A 23,795-nucleotide genomic window follows, 5' to 3' on the forward strand; every position below is an offset into this window, starting at 1 on the left:
TTATACTGTGTTTGCTAAAGTTACTTTCCGCTCAGGAGAAAAGGCTTTACCCAGTCTGAGACTCACGACATTAAGTGCACATTTTTGCATCTCTGTACAGCAGATGGCTGTTTAAGAGTGTCTTTTGAAGTGCTGGAGAAGAATGTTCCTATCTGGTAAAAAGTTGAAAGCTGACTGAAAAAAGGTTTGTAGTTGGCTGTTGGATGGACTTTAAAATAAAATTCATTTAAATGGACTTTCAAAGTCCATTTAAAGCTCAAGTTTATTAAATTTACTAAATTTGCATTTACACTTGTAAAGACAAGGCATGAAAGTCTGTCTCTCCTTCTTCTGCACTCTGTTCATCCGCTATGTGATCAGAAAAGATCTAATTCTCCAGTCTCTGGCAGAAGCATTCCCAACCACTGAAGTATGCTGCCTGGAACTGTGTGCGAGACACAGCCCTTTCTATTTCTTAGCTGCTAGCTGTAGTTTCCTAATTTTTCACAGCCCTGAACGAGGTGAAGGGACAGATTGACATGCAAAGCTGGTAATTGTTGTGTTATGAAGACTGCATCTGTTGGCTAGGAGGAAAGGAGACAACACAAGTCTTTGCATCATTTTCCTGGTAATTGCAAGGGGAATGTTCTGCCCAATCCCTTTTCAGTACAACAGGATTTGTGAAGGTTTTGTGTTCTCTTTCATTTCAAGATGATGTTCACAGCTGACCTACAATGACACAAAATTTAGTAGCAATGAATAAAACTTATTGGAGAGATGTGAACTGATATTCTCATTACCTACCTTCACTCTGCTAGACATAACACATTCTGGGACAGCTGTCCCCCTCATGAGGATTTAAAAGCAATTTAAATGTCAATGCAAACTCCTTGGAACAGAAAGTCTCAAAGGAAACCAGATGACACCAACATGAACTACAAAGTTCACTGCCATCCTCTGAGATACACCAAAACTCAAGATATGTCTCACTAGAAACAAACATTTTGGGCTGTTTTGAAAATTAAATAAAATAAAATTCTACAGAATGCTACCACTTTGGAATATCTTATTCAAATTATCCCAGTTTTGTATACAAACATCAAAGGCTGGCTCTTGAGGATGTCCTCAGAGAAACAATCTCCTTTCATGTGTGGGAGGACAGGAGGCTCTGGCAGGCTAGGGAAGTCCTTGATTAGATTGCAAAAAACATTGTGCTGCTGGTAAATTCCTAGAATAATAGAGTGCCTTGTCTGACTAAGAGAAAACCTCAGGGATAACAAACCTTTTAGTCCTAGAAGACTCCAGTAAATGAAATATTGTATGCTAACAGAACGCCTAGTGCCTGGAAAGCACCAGCACCTCCTTCCTGGATGTTTTGTCAGAGTTTAGGTATCCCTCAGCCTGGTCACAAACAGATCAGCCCTCTCAGGAGTGTGAGATGCCTTTTAAGCTCCTAAACTTTCAAATCAGCCAATCTGGCATTTGTAGCTAAACTTCTCAGGCAACTAAGGTCTGTACCTGTCTGTAATGTCAGCTCTCCTGCTGCACTGGGTTCCCAGCCATAGCAATGTACATGGCTACATGCTACACTAGCACGTTGTAAAGGCAGCTGTGGTCAGCGTTTGCTAGTGCTGGGGCATGGCATGAAGCGCAGTGTGTGGGTAGGTTGTTTGCCCCCCCAGGACACTGCAGTGGAGCCTGCTGCTATCTTCTGCAGCCCAGTGAGCACTCATGGTCTGCACCAAGAGGACTCCACTTGACCTTGAAGATGTTCCTCAGGCTGGACAGTGCCAAACATCGGTGAATTTCACTTCAAATAAGTACTTCATAATGGCTAGCTGCAGGCTTTTCCTGCAGAGAGAAATAAAGCCACAAAAGTGTTCCACAATTCCATTGGCAGAGGTGTCTCCTACTGCTACAGGGCAGCAATATCACTCATGCATGCACAGATCACTAATTTGCCTGGTCTATAACACTGTGAAGATCCAACCTGGGAACAAAGCTCCCTTTAAAAATGCATACAAAGGGAGCATTGGAAACGAATTCAATTAAAAATGGCTTTGAGATCCAGATTTGCTGGAAAGGTATCACAGGGATTTCTGTATTCTGCTGTCACGTTACTTTCAGAAGTCAGGTCTTTCAGTATCTTGCTACTGTGAACTTGAATTTTGACTGTTTATCTTATACCAAGCTCTTATACAGTATATTTCAAGGCAATTTGTGTAATGCTGAGTATTTAGTAAAATCAATTATCTAACAGCCAAGTAGTCCCAACCTTAGACGTTTTAGCAATTAATTTACTTGGCGCATAAAAATAAGACTACAACAGATATTTCTGGAACCCCAAAACGCTGGTCAAATGTTCAGAGGTGATTATTAATCAGGGGGTGGTGCAGTTCTCATCATTCCAAGGATCTCACTTTCAAGAAGTGTTCAGTAAAACGCCCTGTGAAAAACATGGCACCCGTAATTACGACTTACTTAAAACATTTAAGCTTCCTGGCGATGACAAGCAACACCTACTTAGCACTGTGCTAAGTAGTCCCTGCAGCATGACTTGGAACAGCGTCTGTGTTGAGCATTGGCACTTGGCAATGTTTAAATTGAATGGGTTTTATTTCTTTCCTTTCCCCCCCCAAACAATTGCTTCTTTCTCTAGCTAAATTTTTAATGGACCTTAGGCAACCGGCTGACAAGCAGGAGACATTTTCTAGCAGCACATAACCCCACCTCATCCTGAATAACATAGATGAATAGAAATAGACAGCACGTCTATGGATATGAATGATGTGGGGAATATCTTTAAGGCGGTACACGGCCGTGAAAAAGCACACACTACATCCACTGCGGTCCTTCCCTGAGCGGGGACACGTCCGCTGGCACGGAATCCCGGCTGACCACCGCAGGGGAAGTGCGCCCAAAGCTGAGGGGACCCCGAGAGCCGCTGTGGTAGCGGCCCGGCGCGGGAAGGGGGCGTGAGGAGAGCCCAGCGAGAGGCCTCGGGCGCGGCGGGAGGGGGAGGTAACAGCACCGCGGCCCTGTGCCCGAGCACCTGCCCGCTGCCGAGGGGCTCTCGGCCCGGGGCGGCAGGACGGGGCAGGGCAGCACAGGACAGGACAGGACAGGACAGGACAGGACAGGGCAGGGCAGGGCAGGACAGGACAGGGCAGGGCAGGGCAGGGCAGGACAGGACAGGACAGAGCACGGCGGCCCGGCCTCCGCTCCGTGCCTCGGTGCCTCCCTCCGGCGGCGCGGGCGGGGCGCTCTGCGGGCCGCAGTCCCCGGCGGGAGGTTGTCATGGTTTCCCGGGTCACATGTGTGCGAGGTTCCCCCGGCGCGGGGGGAGGAGGTGCTGCCGCCGAAGCTGCCAGCGAGCCGCTGCCCCCCGCGGGCCCGCCCCCCGCCCGCTCCCACCTGCGCCGCCGCCGCCGCCCGCCCCTTTCCCGTTGCCCACGGGCGATCCGCCGGGCGCGCCTCGTCACCGGGCTGTGGACCCCCGGCCCCCGCCGCCGCCCGCGGGCTCTCCCCCCCTTTTCCTCCTCCTCTCCCCTTCCCTTCTCCCTCCCCCTTCCCAGCCAGGCTGCGCCCCCCTGGCCGGCCCCGGCATGAGCATCTCCATCCCGGCGGGGCTGACGGAGCTGCTGCAGGGCTTCACTGTGGAGGTGCTGCGGAGCCAGCCCGGGGACCTGCTGGAGTTCGCCCTCCAGTACTTCGGGCGCCTCAAAGAAGAGGCGGCGGCGGCCAAGGCGGCGGCAGCAGCGGAGAAGGAGGTGAGCGGCCGCAAGGCGGGCACCCCCGCGTCCGGCCATGACAGGAGCAGCCAGCCGCGCCGGGCCCCCCTCGACGCCCGCGGGGTCAACTTCGTCGACGAGCCCATGCAGACCGACTCCGAGAGCGGCGAGGAGGAGGAACGGCCACCGCCGCCTCCGCCGCCACAGCAGTTCCCGGGTAAGGGCCCCCAGCCTGGGGTCGGGAAGCAGCGGGCAGGGCGGGTGGGCTCCCCCGGCGTCCGGGCTCAGGTGGGGAGCGCAGGGTGCGGAGGGGGCTCCCGCTTCAGCGGCCTCGTGGTGGCCGCGGGTCAGTGCGGGGCTGGTGGCGGCGGGACGTGAGGAGCACGGTGGCCGCGGTGATCGGAGCATGAATGGGGAGAGGCGGCCGCCGAACAAGCGAGCCCACGGGAGGTTTCCCGTCTCCCGCTGCAAACTTTTACCTCCCGGGCTTTGCCCTTTTGTTCAGCAGCGCTGGATGTTGGGCACGCAGGTATCGCCAGCGTCCGCAGCCGTATCTCTTACAGCGTATGGGTCTGTGGTAATCCTAACAGGAGATCTCTGTTTCCTTTTCCTAAGAGCACCAGAGAGCAAATCTACATTTTGTAATTAGTCCAGTGGCATGTTTACCTTAGAAAACACCTCTAATAGGCATGTTACTGTATTTACACACTTGATACCTCACATAGATACCTCACATGATACCTCACATAGAGGTACTTACATGCGTTTCAAAAAGTAGAGCACAATTTAAAACATAATTGTTTCTTGAAACCAAGGGTGAAATTTTCTACACGGTAGAATGGCCTATGGAGCAAGTGTAGCTGTGAAGACAGCAAAGAATCTATGCGGTATCTTTGTGTTCGAGAGTAACACCTATCTGCATGCAGCTAATGATACCTTATCTTTCTGTGGCTGACGGGCTTTATTTAGAGAGGATGTCAGTCCATCAGACGGTCTGATTCACGGGACGAGTAGTAGCTGTCTTTGAAGGGTGTGTAGTGCTTGTCTTTGTGCTGCGAACAGGGTCAGTCAGTGCGGTTAGAGATGGAGATGTCAGTCAGTAAGGTTAGATGGAGAAGAGAAAGCATGCAAGCGCCTTTATTGTTAGCTTATTTTTTTTGAGAACAGCTTGAAACTGAAGTGTATCTCATCAGATCACTGAAGCATTCATCCCTCCAGGTCATGCTGGAGGTAGCTTTACTTAGCAGAGCACAGAAGCCAGCTGTTTGCTAGATGAATATCAGTGCAGTTTTTGGAATAATGTCTCGTGCATTTTATCAAGAAAAATGTAGATGTTTGAGAACTGGGTGAGTTTTCTAAATGCTTTATGTTACACCATAAGACAGCCGCCATTCTTTCATCTGTTCTTTGCAGCTATACCATATGCATTTAATGAGAATTTGAATCTGTCAATCAGGTTCTGCAGTGTTAGAGCTCAAAATTACCATGTAAGTCTGATGATGTGAAATTAGTAAAAATCTGGAAATTTGCTGTTTTTGAAAGCTGAAATGGTGATAACGTGGAAGAACAAATTATTATCTTAATTCCCTAACACTAAACATGGTTTTCAAACATGAATTACTGTAACACTGAGCAGACTCATTGGTGAATGGAGAACTGGAATGGTGAATGGAGGGAAGTGCAGAAACGTAGCCTGATTTATTAGTGTGTAGTGTTACATCTGTACAACTTTACAGGATGCAGTAAGAAGCTTTAAAAGCTTTTCCAATTTATACCTCTAATCAAGATTCTCTTGATATTCTTTTTGTTGTGATTGTGCAGAATAGCCATTACTTCAATATTTGCATTAAGACATGTGCTAGAAGGACTTAGTTTAACTGATTGATATATTAAGTTGACAAAACCCCTTTAAAATACCACATTTTTAAGCCTAATAAATTTTGAAAGTTTAATTGTGTTATGGCCTGTAATTTCTGTCACTTGAAATAATTAACCATTAGAAGTAACAAAAATGGAGATACTTGTGAAACCATGTTGAGGGTGCATAGTAAGTTATAGTATGTGATTACTAATAGTGTGCTTGTGTATGCGTGCATTGTGCAGGAGTATGTATTTTAAATTCAAATTTTATGTCTGCCCTGAATATGTATTCTTTTAAGGTAATGTAACAATGCATCCACTCAGTCTTTCGTTAATAACTGGAGGCATAAAGGCTTGTATTCAAATCATTGTTCCATGGGTTTAAATACCAATTAAAAAGCATATTTCTATTGTACCTTTGCTTTCAATTTCTGTAGGCAGCAATTCTTGAACTTAATGGGGGGGGGGGAAGGGGCAGAATTTTCATTTTTTTCTTTTGCTTTTATGAACAATCAAACTGCTTCTTTATAGTCGATTTGTCCTGTACATGTCCTGAACTGCTCTCATACAAAAGAAAAAAAAAATGGAAGGAAAACAAATTGAAGAAGTTTATAAGCAAATGTTAATATAAAAATATCTATGAAGGAGCTCAGACCTGGTGGTGGATCTTTTCTTTGTTAAAGCAGTATGCTTGAAATGTCAAGCTGACTTCTTCAGTTAATTCAAGCAGGACATTGTTGAGAGCTCCTTGCAAATTCTGTTGTCTCCAACACCCCTCCCAACTTGTTTCTAAATACGTACAGGCATTGCAGTTGAACTCTTTGTCAGTGTTTGTTTTGTCCTTGAAATGCATTTTGGAAGGTACATCAGCACTACCTTGTTCAGAAATGAGGAACTCACATAAACTGTGTTTAAAAGGCTATGCTCGGGATTGAATCCTATGTGAACCGTGAATTAAACTGCGTCCAGGTCCTCTGCTTTGTCCATTACATCGGTTACGGAAATCAAATACAGGTAAAAGCAGTTACCTTCTCTGGAGGGAGAACTTTTTGTATTGGTGTCATAGTTCTAAATTGTCACCTAGAGTTAAGGTGACCTCTGAAATTAAATTCTTTAGGCTCAGAGCATTTAGACCATTCTTAAGCACTGCTTAATTTGGGAATGATTTTTAGGTCTTCTAGTTGTGTTTTTTTGCAGGCTTGAAGTGCATTGTAAAATTTGGAACACTGTATCTGCAAAATTTGGAAATGCTGAGTAAGTTTTCTGTTCTTTTACAAGTGACTTTACTTTTCTCTCTACCACCTAAAATTTATTTTGATGGATAATAACCCATGTCATCTGTAACAGCTGTTTTTAAATATTTGCCATAGCTAGAAATTCATATTTCATCTAGCTTTAATATGAATTAGTAGAGATGTTTTTAGAAGTAACATTGCTGTTCTTGAAACTAAAAGCCTATGGTGCTGTATGTACCATGTGGTGTCTCTGAGCTTCTGTTTACTTTGATTTTCTTTTGTTTTACTTTGGTTTGTTTTGGTGTTTTTTTCCTTGGATAGTGATGTAGTTTAACAGGAAAGTACTACAGCTGTCCCTCTCCTCCCCCATGTGCTTCTTTCTGGTGTGTTGATTGCTTTGAGTTACTTCTCTGAAAACTTGAGCTAGAAAATGCAAGTACATATCTCTGCTTTACCCACTGGTTATGTTAAATAACATGAGATCACTGCTTAGCTAAAACATATGTATTTTAGCTTACAACATCAATGTTAAAGGCCTGTCTTTATTTCAGTTCTCTTATTGAGTCTGAACTGCTTTACATACGTACTGTTAATGCAAATTTTGAAATAGTAGGCAAACTAGTAGAAACCAGAGCACTGGAGAAAACACTGTACACAACCACATCCATGCCAGCTTTGTGATGATAAATCAGTTCTGTTAATCTTAGCTACAGTTTTTTTTCTGAAATTAAGCAAAATCACAAAGCACTGAACCTTCTTGCAGGTCTGTCATGTGATGGTAAGGGATAGATTAGAGCAGTTGAAGGGGTCAATAAAAGGAAGGGGCCAATATCAAATTATGTATAGGTTTATGTATAGGTGACCTGGGGAATTACAGACCAGTCAGTCTCACCTCTGTGCCTGGCAAAATCTTGGAGCAGATTCTCGTGGCAGGCATGCTAAGGCACATGAAAAACAACAAGGTGCTTGGTGACAGCCAGCATGGCTTCACTAAGGGGAAATCCTGCCTGACCAATTTGGTGGCCGTCTATGATGGGGCTACAGAATGGAAGGACAGGGGTAGAGCAGTTGATGTCATCTACCTGGACTTGTGCCAAGCGTTCGACGCTGTCCCACGCGACATCCTTGTCTCTAAATTGGAGCCACATCAATTTGATGGATGGACCACTTGGTGGATAAAGAACTGGCTGGATGGCTTCACACAAAGAGTTGTGGTCAATGGCTCAATGTCCGGCTGGAGACCAGTAACGAGTGGTGTCCCTCAGGGATCAGTGTTGGGACCGGTCTTGTTCAACATCTTTGTTGCTGTGGGATTGAGTGCGCCCTCAGCAAGTTTGCCGATGACACCAAGCTGCGTGGTTCGGTTGATACGCTGGAGGGAAGGAATGCCATCCAGAGGGACCTTGACACACTTGTGAGGTGGGCTGATGCCAACCTCATGAGGTTTAACCATGACAAGTGCAAGGTCCTGCACCTGGGTTGGAGCAATCCCAGGCACAGCTACAGGTTGGGCAGAGAAGAGATTCAGAGCAGCCCTGTGGAGAAGGACTTGGGGGTGTTGGTCAATGAGAAAATGAACATGACCTGGCTTCAGGTGTGCACTCGCAGCCCAGAAAGCCGACCGTATCCTGGGCTGCATCAAAAGGAGCATGACCAGCAGGTCAAGGAGGTGATCCTGCCCCTCTGCTCTTGTGAGACCTCACCTGGAGTATTGTGTACAGTTCTGGTGTCCTCAGCACAAAAAGGACATGGAACTGTTGGAACAAGTCCAGAGAAGGGCCAGGAGGATGATCAGGGGACTGGAGCACCTCCCGTGTGAAGACAGGCTGAGAAAGTTGGGGCTGTTCAGCCTGGAGAAGAGAAGGCTGTGTGGAGACCTCCTAGCAGCCTTCCAGTATCTGAAGGGGGCCTATAGGGATGCTGGGGAGGGACTCTTCATTAGGGACTGTAGTGACAGGACAAGGGGTAACGGGTTAAAACTGAAACAGGGAAAGTCTATATTGGATATAAGGAAGAAGTTCTTTACTGTAAGGGTGGTGAGTCACTGGAATTGGGTTGCCAAGGGAGGTTGTGAATGCTCTGTACCTGGCAGTGTTCAAGACCAGGTTGGACAGAGCCTTGGGTGAGATGGTTTAGTGTGAGGTGTCCCTGCCCATGGCGGGGGGGGTGGAACTAAATGATCTTAAGGTCCTTTCCAACCCTAACCATTCTATGATTCTATGTTATGTATAGGTAGTAGGATATTGTTAAATCAGAGACCATGGAAAAAGTATGAAAAAAACCAGCCACATGAGAAGAATTCTCATGAGAAAACCCTGTGAATTTCTTAAAAATATGGATATACTAATTAAAATCTTGGTTATGATGAGTGGTGGCTGAAAGCATTACTATTGAATATGTGCTTAGCCAGCTTAAAGAATGAAGTTTTAGTTAGTTTTTACCGTCACTCATCTGAAATAGAAAAATAAAGCAAGCATTATTTGTGGACAAACCTACTCAGACCCAGGGTGGAGCAGCTTTACAGTGTTTGCAGTTTAGAAATGAGAATTTTCCAGTTACAGATGAGTCTCCCTGAGAGCAAGTGAGCATGGCATTGTTGTTCCACTCCTTAGCAAAGCTTTGGACTGTATCTCTTTGCCCACTGTGGGTCAGAGTGTAGTGTGTGTAAGACACCATTCAGGATTGGGAAGACGCCCTCTGGGAGGGAAAAGAATTTTGGCCGTGTGGATGGGCACCTTGCTGGTTCAGTGGGCCTTGGTGGTCAGGGGATGGCTACTGGATGCTTTTATCTAGACGTAAAGTCTCAGTACACAAAACCACAGTGCTTTCAGTCCTTGCTGGAAATCCCCAGAACAATAGAGCTTCTTGAAACAATAGTTTTGACATATTTTTTTTTGACAGGAGCAAGATAAAATATTTCTGATAACAGTTACTTTAGAAAGCAAACCTGAGCAAGTTGGCAATTTGTGCTTTATTCAGGTTGGGAGAATTGCAGTCCAAAAACTTAGTTTAACAAAATTATAAGCAACTAGAACTGCAAACTTGTAATGGGTAGCATTTAGTAGCCTTTATAGTAAGGAGCATGGTTCTCTCTCATATGTGCCTGTATTGTGATTGTAGGTGAAAAGAATACTTTTGCTTAACCTCTTTTAAAAAAAGAAAGTTTGTATTAAGAACTTGGTTGAAATGATAGCATCCTCCAATCCAGGGTATATATGTATTCCTGCTCAAAACCAAAGCATGCATGGGTGAAGGTGTCTGTGCTGGTTATCATTTTGTTAAAGTTTATGTCTGTGTATTTAAGAGAAGCAGGAGAAAATTCCTAAGATGTAAGGACACAAAAGTAGTAGAACTATACCAAAACCATTTGAAATTATCTCCAGCTTCTTTTTCTCTAAAGAAACAACTTGAAATTGATTTTGGCTGACTGTTCAGCTCAGAAAATGACACCACCAGTAATTCAGTGAGTATAGGAAGACCTAAAATTTTCTTGGCATGAGTTTGTAATGACTGCATTATGAATGGTAAGGTACAAACAGTGTCAGTACTAACATTTGTACACCACCACTTTGTTTCTTGCATGTATCACATCTGTTCTAAACAAAAATTGGCATTCCTCAGGAATGCTCTAGGAGTTTTGTGTCACTTGCTGACTTTAGTTCATTTTCCAAAAAAATGCTCTTTAAGTCAACAGATTAAAGATCTATCCATGGACACTAAGAAAGTACCTGTTTTTAGAATGTACTCCTGTTGAAGTTATAAAAACCAACATTAACAGCCTAGCGTTTTAACTTTCAAAGAGGTACTTCTTGCATCTGTAAGTTAAGCTTGGTTTAAAACATGTTTATCACAGATTTCATCCCAAATCTGTTAGGCAAAGGTCTTAAATTCTATTATCTAGTTCTGTCTGGTAAGGACCTTCAGTCTGAGGGAAGCTTACCTTAAATAGTCAAATCTCTGCAGACTTACTGGCCTTAACTGCTCCTGTAAATCTGGAGCATGGTTTGGAAATCGCACATTTAGGTCACAAGATACTGATTAATCAAGGTACGGGCTGCTGCCCCATTTCTGGCTTTCCAGTATCAAAGATGACCTCTACATTGGGAAATTTCATTTGTCAGACAGTGGTGAAAGAAGCAAGAAGGCAAGGTGGAAGGCAGGACATAGAGGTAGGAGAGGAGTCAGTGTGTGATAAGGCAAATGCAAAGGAGGAACAGAGGGAAGGAGGAGGGGCAGAACTGCAGTGAGGAGAGGAAGATAAAACAATAGAGAGCACATGTGAGAGAGAGAACCTTAAGTTCTCTGCTCTTATATTCTTTACACAGGTAGAACCCCGCTCTTCTCATGTATACATCTCAAATTTATGCCTTGAATTTTCTAATGAAACTCTGTTTGGCTTATAAATGTATTTTGGAAGGCCATAAATGCAAACTTCCACTGAAATTAGTGGTCAAAGCATTGTATGAAATGTGAACTTGGTCATCTGATGATGCTAAGAGAATTTTTAAGTATTTTGACATAGTCATCTGTCATTACCATGTCTGGAGACTCATAACGCCTGTATTCTAATGAGCGTGTATTCTAATGAAAGTTTCAACTTTTTTGTTGGTGGGGAATCCAGATTGTTGTCAACCATTTTCTGTGTCAAAAAATAACAGTAACGGTCATAGTCAAGGAAGTCAATAGGCACGTGGGTACAGCTGCAGTCTTCATAGAGACTTGACATGGTTTTGGTGCTGGGGGAAAAATGAAATATTGAATAGTAAGTAACAAACACTTTGTGAAATGTCCCTTTTTTAGTACTTAATAAAAACCAAAGTGGTTATTTCACCAACTATTATTTTAATGACTTAAAGTCCTGTTATAGGAAAACTGTTCCCACTCCAGGTTTGAGCTCTTCTTTTGAGTTTCAAGTAAATGTTATTATAGAGAAGTTTTGTGCTTTAAAAAGGTGGTTTTTTTACAAGTGAATGAAGGAGAGAGAAGGCTTTGAGAAAAAAGAGCCATTTAAAATGCCTCTGTGCTCTCTGCTGCTGGAAAGGGTCTTGATGTACATGAATTAGGAGAAAAAAAAGTGATCTTACTAGGGGTGATATGCTATAGAAAAAGACTGATAAATGTAGGTGGTTATTTGGATATGGGTGCATAGAAGATGAAGTCCATGTATGCAGGAGTTACTATGTGCTAGGTAAATCTGTTAAAAGAAATATGCACATATATAAGTGGATATTAGCACCATAAACATCCATCAGTTATGGTATTGCCTGAAAGCAGCCTTATGAGAATTCTAAAGGAAATATATATTTCTTTTTTTTCCTTTTCTTTGGGACATTAAATGATGACGCAGATAGCTCTAGGTAACTTGATGTAGAGGTTTTATCTTGAAAACCCTTATCCTTTCAGAGAACTCTTTAAGTCTAACCATTCATTCATTCTGTAGGAATGATAATGTGTTTACTTCATGCAACTGAACAGGATGCTCTTAGCATGAATTTTGATCATGACAAGTAACTGCGAATTTTGTTTTTATGATTTTTTTTTTACAGAATAAGTTTTTATTCTGAAGATCAAATTTCAGTCATAGTACTAAAGATGTTGAAGAGGGTGAAGTTGGGCTCTGAGTGTTATTTGTTTTCACTTCATTTTTTACTTTTCTGATTGACTGGCGTTATCACATTTTCCTTCGAAGAAAGGCTTCATGTTTGTCAATTCTATTTTCATTTAAAAATTTGAAGAGCTCTATTTCAAGTTTTTGTGCATTTGGTGATAAAAATAGCAGAAGAACTCACACAGAATTTCTATTTTCAGTCTCTAGGCAGTGTGATACATGAATGCGGATTTGAATTGATACGGAAGTAACCTAGAAGACATGCAGCTTTGGGGCTACATAAAAAGATTATGGTAATCAAATGTGCAGTACCTCATTCAGAATTTTAAATGATACCATGTCACACAAAAAAGTGGGAGATCTGAAATGAAGGGGGATGTAGACAGGCAAGGGTGACTGAAGTGAATGGGAGTAAAATGCATGTTGTAGGCACAAGGCATCCATGGAGTGAACTGAACAACAGCCATATGGCAGTTTGCCATCCTTCCCATGAAAAGCATCCTTTTAGCATTGCTGCTCAGGAAAGTAATTTACAGACCACAGATAAAATGAGGAAATGCTAAAGAATGAAACAATACAAAAAGATCCAAATTTTAATTTAGTCAGCATTGCCTTATTGTACTATAACACTCTGGGTAATGGAAGGTAAAGTGGTAAAAAACACGCTGTAACAACAGAAAGTGTTCTTCACTTGTATGTTTGCCTCTTAAATTGCTCTGCTTAATGATATTAATATTTAAAAAAAAATATCACAGCAAGAATTTGAAGCTGAGAGCTTGAGCAGGTAAAAGCTGATAATGAGAATAGCTTTCTTACACATACTGTTCCAGTTATTTGACTAAAGTGATTTTTGTAAAGCTGGGCTAAAAAGGCCAATTAGTAAATATTATGAAGACTTCCCTAATGGAGGGACTAGAAAATTCCTTTATAAAATAGATTCTGAGAGAAGTAACATGATCTTTCCTGCTCAGAGTTGTTCCAGATACCGTTTTGCTTGTATAAAGATCTTTTTAACAGCATTGACCCCTTCTGAATCCCTGTGATGAAGATGTAAAATTTGTTTTTACAAATAGTGATAGACTCTTCATAGTACAACTTTTTAGCAGACATGTCTATTGTGAAACATACCAGACAGGAAATAAAGAAATCCTTGCCCAGTACTGGAAAGAAAACATTCCTTGCAAAGGCTCAGGATAGACTATAAATAAAAGATGTACAGAATCCTTAGTGTTGGGGTGAATACAAGCTGGAATCAAGTGTAAGCATGCAGATTTGCAAGGCTGAGAGCACAGACTGAAAGGTTTGGTATGTTTTCCCATTCTGATTTTAATGATAGATTTGAAATGCAAGTGTGAAAAATAAAACCCATTGCCATAAGTTATAAGTAATGTGGAGTTGTTGCAGGGTGTGGACTAACTTGAACTCAAGCTGTCTGCGGGAACATTGTTGTGGACTTTTTTTGGACCCCACAAATGAGTGTATGTTGTCACAGCATCAATCTGGTCCTTCTGACTTTTTTTTCCCATTACTTTCAGCACTAAACTTGTTCCTTTTTAGATCCTATTCTGAAGCTGCAACGCTGCGTTGATGCTTAAGGAACTCCACTGTTAGGCCAGTGGAGTGGCTTTGGTAAAAAGTACAGTGCCTTTGGTAAAAAGTACAGATTAATATCCCAAGTCCTTGAAATGGGTATTGATCAAGAAATGGTGAAGTTTTGCTTTGTAGTGTTTGGCAAATGAATGTTTGCAAACCAGTAAGTATGTTTAAACATTCTTCCTGGATTAACAATGGCTAAGAGCTTTAAGGACAAAAGCTATCTAATGAAGAGCTGAGATTGTCCTGATATTTCTTGTTCTCTTCAAAACAATTTATGTGAGACTCATCACACAGAAACAATTAAGATGTGTACTACAGACATATGTTAAAATTTTCGTAAGGCTTTAAACCATTTCTACCATTCTAAAAAAACCACATTTTTTCATCATGAATAACATGTTGAAAATGTAGGTTCTCAATAATAGACACTATTAAACATTAGAGGGACAGATTCTTTTTTTCTCAGTTATGCCTGATTTCTGTTGAAATTGAGGAGCTAGGATCCAGAACCTTTATAGGTATGCTTCTTCATGAGTCTCTTTAGTACTAGAGCCACTCATATTTTTATTTTTAGTTCTGATTCTTTTTTCTTGATTTTAATGCGTAATGTTTTCTCTTTCCAGACATTTCGTTCAATACCTTTGAGTAATGTTCATGCATCTTTCTCTAAAAGCCATCTTTTAGCTGATAATTTATCTGACTCTATTGGTTTTTAATAGGTACTCAAAACATGAGAAACTCTAATCTAGCCTTCACTACTACATTATTTAAGCATTTGTGAGGTACTTTAAATATAAAGTTAACAGCCTTCCTTCCTTCCTGTTGCCTCAGCCTACAGGAAATATTATTTAATGGCTAATGCATGTATAAAAATTGGTATGAAAGGAGATAGATTGTTATTTATTCTTAGATACTACTAACTTCAATTCCTGGTAAAAAATTATCTGCAGTATTTATCTGCATGTCTCCTTTGCTAATCTGTCAGTTTTGTCCTTCTGCTGGAATGTAGTTGCTGCTGGCAGTTGAGGTGGGAGTAGATGTAGATTCATTTCCATTATCCACCTTGCAACAAGAAGTATTTTGTTCTTCTGGTTTTGCTTCCTTAGGAACACCAATAAAATGAAGTCTTTGTATTAAGTGCACCCTGGATTGCTTTCTAACTGGAATATATTGTCATATGAATATGGCCCATCTGTAATTCTTTCAGGTTATGGCCTTATAAAATTGAAAAAAAGAAGAGGAACAGTGTCATGCTTTCTTTATGTCCATCCTTCAAATCATTGCTCTTGGCACAGTTGTAGGCTTTTTGATGTATAAGGAGATTAGGAAGTCTTGAGATCTTGGGAATTCTCAGTTGAAGAACAGTTTGAACTTGTGAGAGAAAAGTATGCTCCCATGTAAATGTGTAGGTGTTTGTTCTTTTCTCTCACTTTGACTCTGGGGACTTGGGGAAGTGTGGCACAGCCTCTAGAGTAAAGTGTACTTCTGTAAGCATTGCTAGAAAGACCCAACTTCCATGCTACTGTCAAAATTGGATGTTATTGATTCATTTCCACCAAAGAGAGGGTTTTCCTGGGGAGGTTGTGTGGTGCGCAAGAGTAGTTGCAGTGAGTTGTAAACCTACTTCTTCCATCTCTATCTTTTTTTCTTTTCTTTTTTTTTTTTTGCTAAAGTATCTTTTCTCATGCACTGCATTAAAAAAGGCAAACAAAACAGAAGAAACAAATGGTAGTAGGAGATGATAAGACAGTAACAACATTCCTGTTTTTTACCTGTTGTTGTTAAGAGTGTATCAAGTGTTTTGTTTTCCTTTTTTTGCTTTTTGCAGTATGTGAAGTTAAGAAGGTTGCTTGCGCTGCTGTGTATACAGAAGCTCAATCAGTGGCTAACATACATTTCTGTTGTTTTGAGATAAAGGCTTATTTGCAGTTCTGCTTGACTGTAATGGAAGATAAATCACACTAGTGTGTGTGATCACACTTCTCAGTCGAAAGGAGGCAGGTTGACATTTACAGTTGTATCATGACACTTGCTGTCTTCATAGCTGTAACACCAGATAATGGAAGACAATCTGGAAGTGAGTTGAACGAAGATGCATGTATAGGCTTTTCAGAAGAAGAGGGAAGTTCTCTTGGACATAGATCATTGTAGTGATCTTTGAATCAGCCTGTACCTCATGGGGTTCTTACTGTAGCATATGTTTTTATGTTAGATTTTTTTGTGTGTGTGTCAAAATCTGGAAGAATTCTGTCACTATAGCATCTGAATCATTGACAAAATCAAAACACAGCATACAAATGAGCTTCAAAGAAGAAATGTCCTTAAATCCTGCAGGTTAAGGAGCCTGTTAATGCTTCTCCCTAATAACACAGGCTGTTTGTTACCTCTTCTGGCTTGGAGGTGACAAACCCAGGGCCCTTTTTGGGGGGCTGGTGCATGGTCCCTGCACTAGACAGGAGCTGGCTGGGCCCCAGCAGGACATTGTGCCACTGGAAGGAGGAAATTCAAGTGCTGAGCAACCTTATTTTTGTTTTTCTCATGTGCCTAGTGTTTTCTGTACTTTTCTGAGGAAGGAGTTACCATTCATGGCTGTGGTAGAAGACAGTACGTGGCAATCCAGTGTCCCACCTTCAACATTTATTGGTTTGATGTTTTATTTGCTGAAGCTGTTAGGCAGTTGCTAGTGAGAACTAACAAAGCTGACTGTACAGCTCTGAACATAGACTGGAACGTGACTCTTGTTTCTTGAAATCATAGTGTAAAAGTCAGTGTGTGAAGTTATTCCAGGTTGGTTGGTATATGTTCAGTCCAGTTGCTGTAAGACCAAAGCAAAGCATGTTTTATGGCCAGAAAGAGCCAGTTGGTGGAGAGCATGGAGTGTGTGTCACGGTCTTGCAACATTTAGGTCTATTCAGGAAGTGCATTACAAAAGGTACATTAGAGTGTTCAGACAGGGGCAGGACCTGAGCGCCTAGTACTGATTAGCTGTCAGGCAGGCCAAATGGGCCAGTCCAATACTAAATTTATGTGACCTTTCCTTCATGGTAGGTATTAGTTTGGTATTGGCTGTTAATTTTCAGAGATGAGTAGGAGCTTCTTCCCTTTGAGGTTTTCTCCATTGTTAAATTTAATTGAAATTGTTCCAGAGCTAGCAAGAGCAAGCAAACGGATAATGTAGGGGTATAAACTTTTCCATGAACCAAGGCAAAAGAACTGAGCAGGAAGCTGTTTTCTTGAAATGAGGTAGTTATTACTGACAGCAGTAAATAGCAACAGAGCATTCAATAGCCCCTATTATTGCTTTTTAAAAAGGAATTGGTATATCGCTTGTAGAATGAAATTACTCTTTCTTGTTTCCAGTATTTAAATAGCTTGTCCTGAAGCTAACTTAAAATTCACTGGTCAGGTTCTGTGGAAGCCTGATCTTTCTTCCCAAGTATAGAAACAGTTGCTTTGACACTTGTGGCAGTTACCTGTCACTGTAACCAACACTCGGAAGGTAATGGGAGTCTGGTTGTTGCTGAAAATTATTTCTTTGATTCTCTTTTTATGTTTTTATTTGGAAAATGTATGACATTCAGAATATAAACACATGCACTGCTTTAAAAATGTAAAGGTAGAGCCAAGAAGATTTACGCATTCATTCCGGAAGCTCTACTTTATATTTACTTCTGGCTGGGGACTGACATTGTTTAACTTGTGTTCTGCCTTCCAGGAGAAAACAGTTTATAGAGTTGTAGAACTACACCCCTTCTTTTTTAACTGTTTTTTTTTTATGTGATGAATTTAGCTTTCACCTCCATGTTAAGAGCTTTCTACTGAGTATGTCTCAAGTAGTAATGTTTGGTTTTCTCTATAAAACTAGCTTCGTACTTTTTCTTGCCCAAATCATGTATTAGATTCAACAGTTGCGATGCTTTCTGGAGATAGCTTCTCTTAGTGTAGTTTGTGTTTGACACTGGGTTTTGTGTTTATAGAGTGAGGATCTGAATGCATATAATTGATCATAGTTTAGGGAGTAGAAAGAAGGTTGAAGTTTTGTAGTCTTTAATTGAAAAGTCATGGAAATTCCAGTTTGTGCGATGAGACTTGCCACTGAATATTAAAACTGTCACTTTTTTTTTATTTATCCTTGAAATTTTAAGATCATGATACAAGAACACCTACAGGGCCAATGGAACTCCATGCTTTAGGAAATACATACATGTCTATTTTTATAGGCTGGCCTGATGAAGCACTTATGGTCTGTCAAGGTAGCGATAAACACATTTTTGAATGAGTGTATGTGGTGCAGTGTAGTAACTGAGGGCAACTTTTCCCATGTCCTACCAGTTATAAGAGATACTTAAAAGTCATTAAAAAAATTAATTAAATACTCTGTGGGTGTGAATGAAATCCACAAGAGAAAGGAATTTGGACTGAAGACTAAGGTTTGGTCTTTTCTAATCTCATCCCTTGATAATCATCCCTTAAAAAACAATGATCCAGCAATTAACAATAGGGCTCTGAGAGTTAAAACAAATTGGGTTAAATCTCCGTGTGTGTCACAGACTTGCTGTGTGCCTTTGAGTAGTTTGCACAGTATGCCTGAGCACCACTGTAACTTGGCAAAATGGAATACTTGCCATCCCCATCTTGTCAGTAGCAATATGTGTGTGAAGGGTTGCGAGGGGCTCATGTAGCATTGTTTGCCTGCAATAGTTGAAAAACCCTCTAGTATATAGAGTGCAGGGCCCAACTGATGCTAGAATTTAAGACAGTTTTGTCTGATGCATCATTTTTTTTCCTGACTGAATGTAGAAAATAATTCACCTGAATGTGCAGAAATGCAGAGGAAACCTGTGTGGCCTGTTTAGGCTACAAAGTTTGCCTATAAATGGAGTACCAAAACTGAGAAAGCTTTGGTGAGTTTCACCATTGTCCTACATGGATTATGTCTGGGTCAGATTGCCTTCTTCCAGATTTTATCGTAGGAGAGTGCTGCTAAGGTTGTTGATAACTATAATACCATGCTCTAATGAAAAGAAGAACATATTCCCAAATGGAGATGAACTCAGCTAAGGCACTGTGGGGGCAGAGCCTCAGGGCAGACTGGGGATGGAAACTCTGTATGAGCCTGAGTGGGAGGGAGCAGGAAAAAGCAAAACCAGAGGCAGCCCCAAAAGGGATTGGCTGTTGCAGAGAGTGGAACATGCTGGAGGTGGCCTTGTGTAGCTCTATCCCCAGCAGCCAGCCCTTTCCAACCAGAGCAGACCACCACAAGTACAACCTTACATGAACCAAATGCAGAACTGTGTTGTCTGCATATTGAAGAGATTGCAAACTCATGCTGCCATTTACCAAATTGTTTATACAAAAGACAGTTTGTGGTTATTAATATGGACCTCTGTGTATAACCACTACATTAAACCATGTGTTCTTCTGGCCACAGTTAGCATGAATGTTACATGTAGACCCAGCCTATAAACAGTGAATAAATTTTTGCCTTGTGTCAGTGTTTTTCAAAACAGAAAGTTGTCCTTGTTTGTGATTTTTTTTTTTTTTTTAATTTTTTTATGTTTTAATCTACTAATAGGACAAAAAGTGGAATTACTTTTTCTTGTCCAAAATAATTGTTAAAAGAAAAATCAGGAGTACTCCTCATCTTCACTTCCAGTAACCTAATGTGGTCACAGGGAGTATAAATTAAAAGTAATGTTTATCATAATTTTATGGAGTATCCTTTCATTTCAGAAACCTTCTGAAGAAGTCTAATTGTTTATGTGTATACACACACACACACACACACATATATATATGCACACACTTAGAAAGCAAGGAAAAAATGTTAGAAATTTGCAAGTAACAGAAATAGATTTTATTTCTTTTCTGTTGAGGGTATAATTTAAAGCATGCACATTCCAGTATATTGGAAAAGAAACTCTAGCTTATCTTTGTGGACACTTAAATATCCAGACCACTAGGTCAGTCAGGAGTCTTACCTGCTTCTTAGCATGCTTGCTTGCTCATTGGTTCGGCTTCAGGAGAAGAGCTTTTAGTGTTTGCCTTTGGGTATGGCATGGCCTGAAGAATAGGGCTTTTTTTTTTTTTTTTTTTTTTTTTTTGGATGTGTGGGTTCCTAGTCTGATATGTAACCAGTCAATCAGACTCATCCCTTAGTTTTTGTTTCTCACTTTTTGATGCAGTCTTGAGGTTTTCTGTTACCTGCTCTAAAAGAAACAGAATTTCTTGAAAGGCAGTGGAGGTTGGGGGAGGATACTCGACAGGTCAAGCTGCACCTCATCAGACAGTAAAGGTTTTGACATGATTTCAGAGCAGAGTCTAAGCAAGAATCCGCATCTCCACCTGTGTCTTTTGGTCTGCCTTTATTCTGTCTCTATATACTTTCCTGTCCAGTACTCTGATCTCAGATTATCTGCCCAGATAGGTAACTGTAAAAAGACAGCATGAACAAGTGTGTGTCGGACTTCTTGGATGAATGGAGAGAGAAGGGATCTTTGGGTTATGACCATATATATCAGTTATGATTGGTTTTAGCTGTATTTCAGGTAATGGTGTGTCATTATCAAATGTAAGTTTGCTAGGAAATCCAAACTGGGAGCGCAGTAGGTTTGTTTTTTTTTTTTGAAGGCCCTCTGGTGGAAGACCGTTATTTCATGCCAAGAGTTATTTCACTGCCTGATGACTAATCAGCTCACTGGAGAGTTTTGTTATCAAAAGTCGTGGAAAGTTGGCCCCTAGTAGGAATCTCACAGATAGTTACTGAAGGAAGTCAGAACTATGTTCTCAAGCTTTGCTAGCCAGAATGAAATGGGAGTGAAAGTGACTGTGATGCCAAAGTTTACTTACAACAGATGCAACTTTTCAGACACTGCCCAAACTTTGAGCAAAATGGAGTAGCACTGAAAAATTCACTATTCACTATTGCTAGACATTTCTGAATGTGATCTACAAGTAATGGAGCCATAAGACACAATGGGATTTAGTTTTATGGCATCTCATAGAATGTTTTTGATGCTACTGCATTGTAAGAAGAAAACAGACAACATGAGGTAGATCTTTGTATTTGCGCAATTTGGGAGGTGCCATTTGTAAGATACAGAGTTGGCATCCTTCTGGGTAACAGAAATATTAGACAATGGACTTTGCTTACGTAAGTTTCTGCAGCTCTTTTGGCATCAATGACAGGATATCTATGTGGTGGCCCTTTGTGTGGCTCTTCAGCAATAGGGAGAACAATAATTTGGTTTATTGGAAATCATGGTAGATCCCTGTTGATGTTTTTGTCATTGTCTGCAGTCCTTCAGTTGGTCTGGCCGTTTGCACAATGTCTTCTGTAGCACCTGCATTGCTGGTGCCGTGTTGACAGGCTAGTGTGCAGCCTGTGACGATCTGTGGGGTCACTTAGGTATTGCTGACACCAAGGTTTCTTTGGTGGCCTTCTTTACATCTGTCCTTGACTTGGGAAGCCATTCGTGAGGCCAACCTGAATCATGCCTGGAATCTCTATAGTTAGTGCATCATCAGTAGTCCTGTGGATGTGGATAGAGATTTTGACTGTCTAAAAGAGAGAGGTAGAGACTTGTATTATTAAAAGTGAACCTGTATCCCACCTTCTCCCTGGAGTCGTGTTTGCATGCTGTCCTACATGTTTGCAGGAGTAAATGACAGCAGATACTGCAAGAGTACCAAAGGTCTGTGTTGAAGCAAGTGCAGCCACTAGCACCAGCTATGCTTCATTTGCTTGCATCTCAGAACTGGAAAAGCCAAATCATGAAGAGTGCTCTGGCTGACAGCTTTACCATAATCCCTGACAGCTGCTTGCAGTAATTTAGCATGGCACATATATGGGAAGCGAACAGTAAAATCCTGTTTCTTTTCTCACTCCTTCTCACTCTTCTCTCTCTCCCTCCTTTCTCTATCTATCTTTAGTTCAACCTGTCAAATCTTAACACTCTAGTTTTTGATAGCCCAGGCTTAAATGTTGCTGGAGCTATGCAGGCCTGCAGCCTAAAACTACAGGGATTTACTAGAAACAGAAAAACAAACACTCAGAATATCCCAAACCCATTCTCAGAAACTGCTGATCTCTGGGACCTGAGCTTGAGGAAGGTGTCAGCCACCAAATTAAGTGACTCCAGTGCATGTGCTCCTAGCTGGCGGGAGGACACTGGAGCTTTTTCATTTTGTCTCTGTTTCACTAGCTGGCTTGGCTGGCTGCCAGAGAGTGGACAGTTTGTCTAATGGTGGGAAGTATGTTATTTGTAGGCTGTTAAACCAGAGAGACATCTGACCAGGAAGTGGTTGATATGCTCTGCTTGTGGACTGTTAGGTGTTTCATCAGTCAGGAAGCACCATCCTACTGTCAGTATCATCAGCAAGCTTCTTTTGTGTGGTAGGAATGAGGACAGAATAGTGTTCAAGTGCTTCTTTTTTTGGTTATGATTCTATTTAGATGCTTGTGTATACTTTTTTTGTGTGTCGAGGTTTGTTTTGGTTTGTTGTTTTTCTTTTCTGAAACAGTCTCAATTGCATTCTCCTCATTATATTCAAGCAGTAAGACTTGGATCTTAGTCTTTTTTTCTTTTAGAGTCACTGTCCTCTCTGCTGAGGTACATCTGTCAGCCTTCCTCAAAACCAAGTGGGAGAATATGCTTTGTCTTATGAGCTGATAGCTAACAGAGTTGTCAATTTTTGTTCAAACTGAGAACAAATTATCATGAATGCACAAGAAACTCCCTTTAAGAGCATAATGTTCTTAAAATACACAAGCTTTAAAATACACATCAAGTCCAAAATCTTAAATTTCACCAGGAAGTAAAAAGCAGGCAATGCAGATTGCAGGTTGTGCATATTTGTATACCTCTTCATCAAGGTGCTTTGTACCATATGTTTCTGCTAAGATAGTCCTGGGAAGCAGGCAGAGACTTTGTATAAAATCTTAACTTCAGAAAGGTTTATTGGTGTTTTCCCATGTAGGATTTGTTGCAATACTAACAGCAAAGTGACAAAACCAGAAATGATAGTAGGAAAGCCTGAGTCTTAAAAGGTTTGAGGCTTTGGATTAAACACAGGTACTATGAATGCATATGGGAGAAAGCAGTTATGTTCACAGTTGTTAAACCATAAAAAATAGGTGAGATAATTATAAACTCTACACAAAGGTGTACTCCCTCAGAGAACAATACTGACAGCCATGACATCTTCTCCAACCCACTACCATCAGCAAGATTGCAATGTTATTCCTTTGTAAGAAATATATCTTCAGGTACTGTCAAGAGACAAAAGACGTAGGCCAAAATTTTGCAAGAAAAGAGAGCCTAAAGCAGTGTTGTGTAATGGTTAATAGAAGCTTTTGGCTGTTGGGAATTCAAGACAACAGGTAACTCCTGTAAAGTCTTGGGTGGTCTAGTTAGCATTCCAACAAAAATATTGATTCAAGGATTGGTGCAGATTATTCTTTGTTTTGTGAGATGGTGATCCTGAAGCCTAATGCCACAAAAAATGTCAGTTTGGTAGTTTACAGATGAGCAGCACCACCCAACTGATTTAGGCACTGCTGGTAGAGCTTTGGCAGAATGACGAGTTTCTTTCCTATTCTGACAGTGAACATGCATACTTTAGTAAATATGCTTCAGGCAGCAGAATTAGAAAGCAGAAAAGAACATGAAATTGGATCTAAATGCCTACGCTGCAGTGTTAGAAAGCAAATAACCATAAAGTTCTTAAAATAGCTTATGAAATTTCAAGTGGAAAGAAGCCATTTGCAGATGGTAAGAAGATAAA

At 41.3% G+C, this 23,795-nt stretch overlaps 1 protein-coding gene across 1 annotated transcript in view; it reads left to right on the forward strand.

Annotated features, from left to right (window-relative positions):
- The first annotated feature begins 3,397 nt into the window (after positions 1–3,397).
- Positions 3,398–23,795, forward strand: part of PRKAR2B (protein kinase cAMP-dependent type II regulatory subunit beta) — an 85,184-nt gene continuing 64,786 nt past the window's right edge. Inside the window, exon 1 of the mRNA XM_057417832.1 lies at positions 3,398–3,927. Within this exon, the coding sequence (XP_057273815.1) occupies positions 3,585–3,927 (343 nt within the window). The 5' untranslated portion in view covers positions 3,398–3,584. The remainder of the gene's footprint in view (positions 3,928–23,795) is intronic.

Source organism: Pezoporus wallicus, unplaced genomic scaffold, assembly GCF_028554395.1.
Source record: "Pezoporus wallicus isolate ANWC-B61680 ecotype Strahan unplaced genomic scaffold, APGP_CSIRO_Pwel_v1 contig_5542, whole genome shotgun sequence".
NCBI lineage: Eukaryota > Metazoa > Chordata > Aves > Psittaciformes > Psittacidae > Pezoporus > Pezoporus wallicus.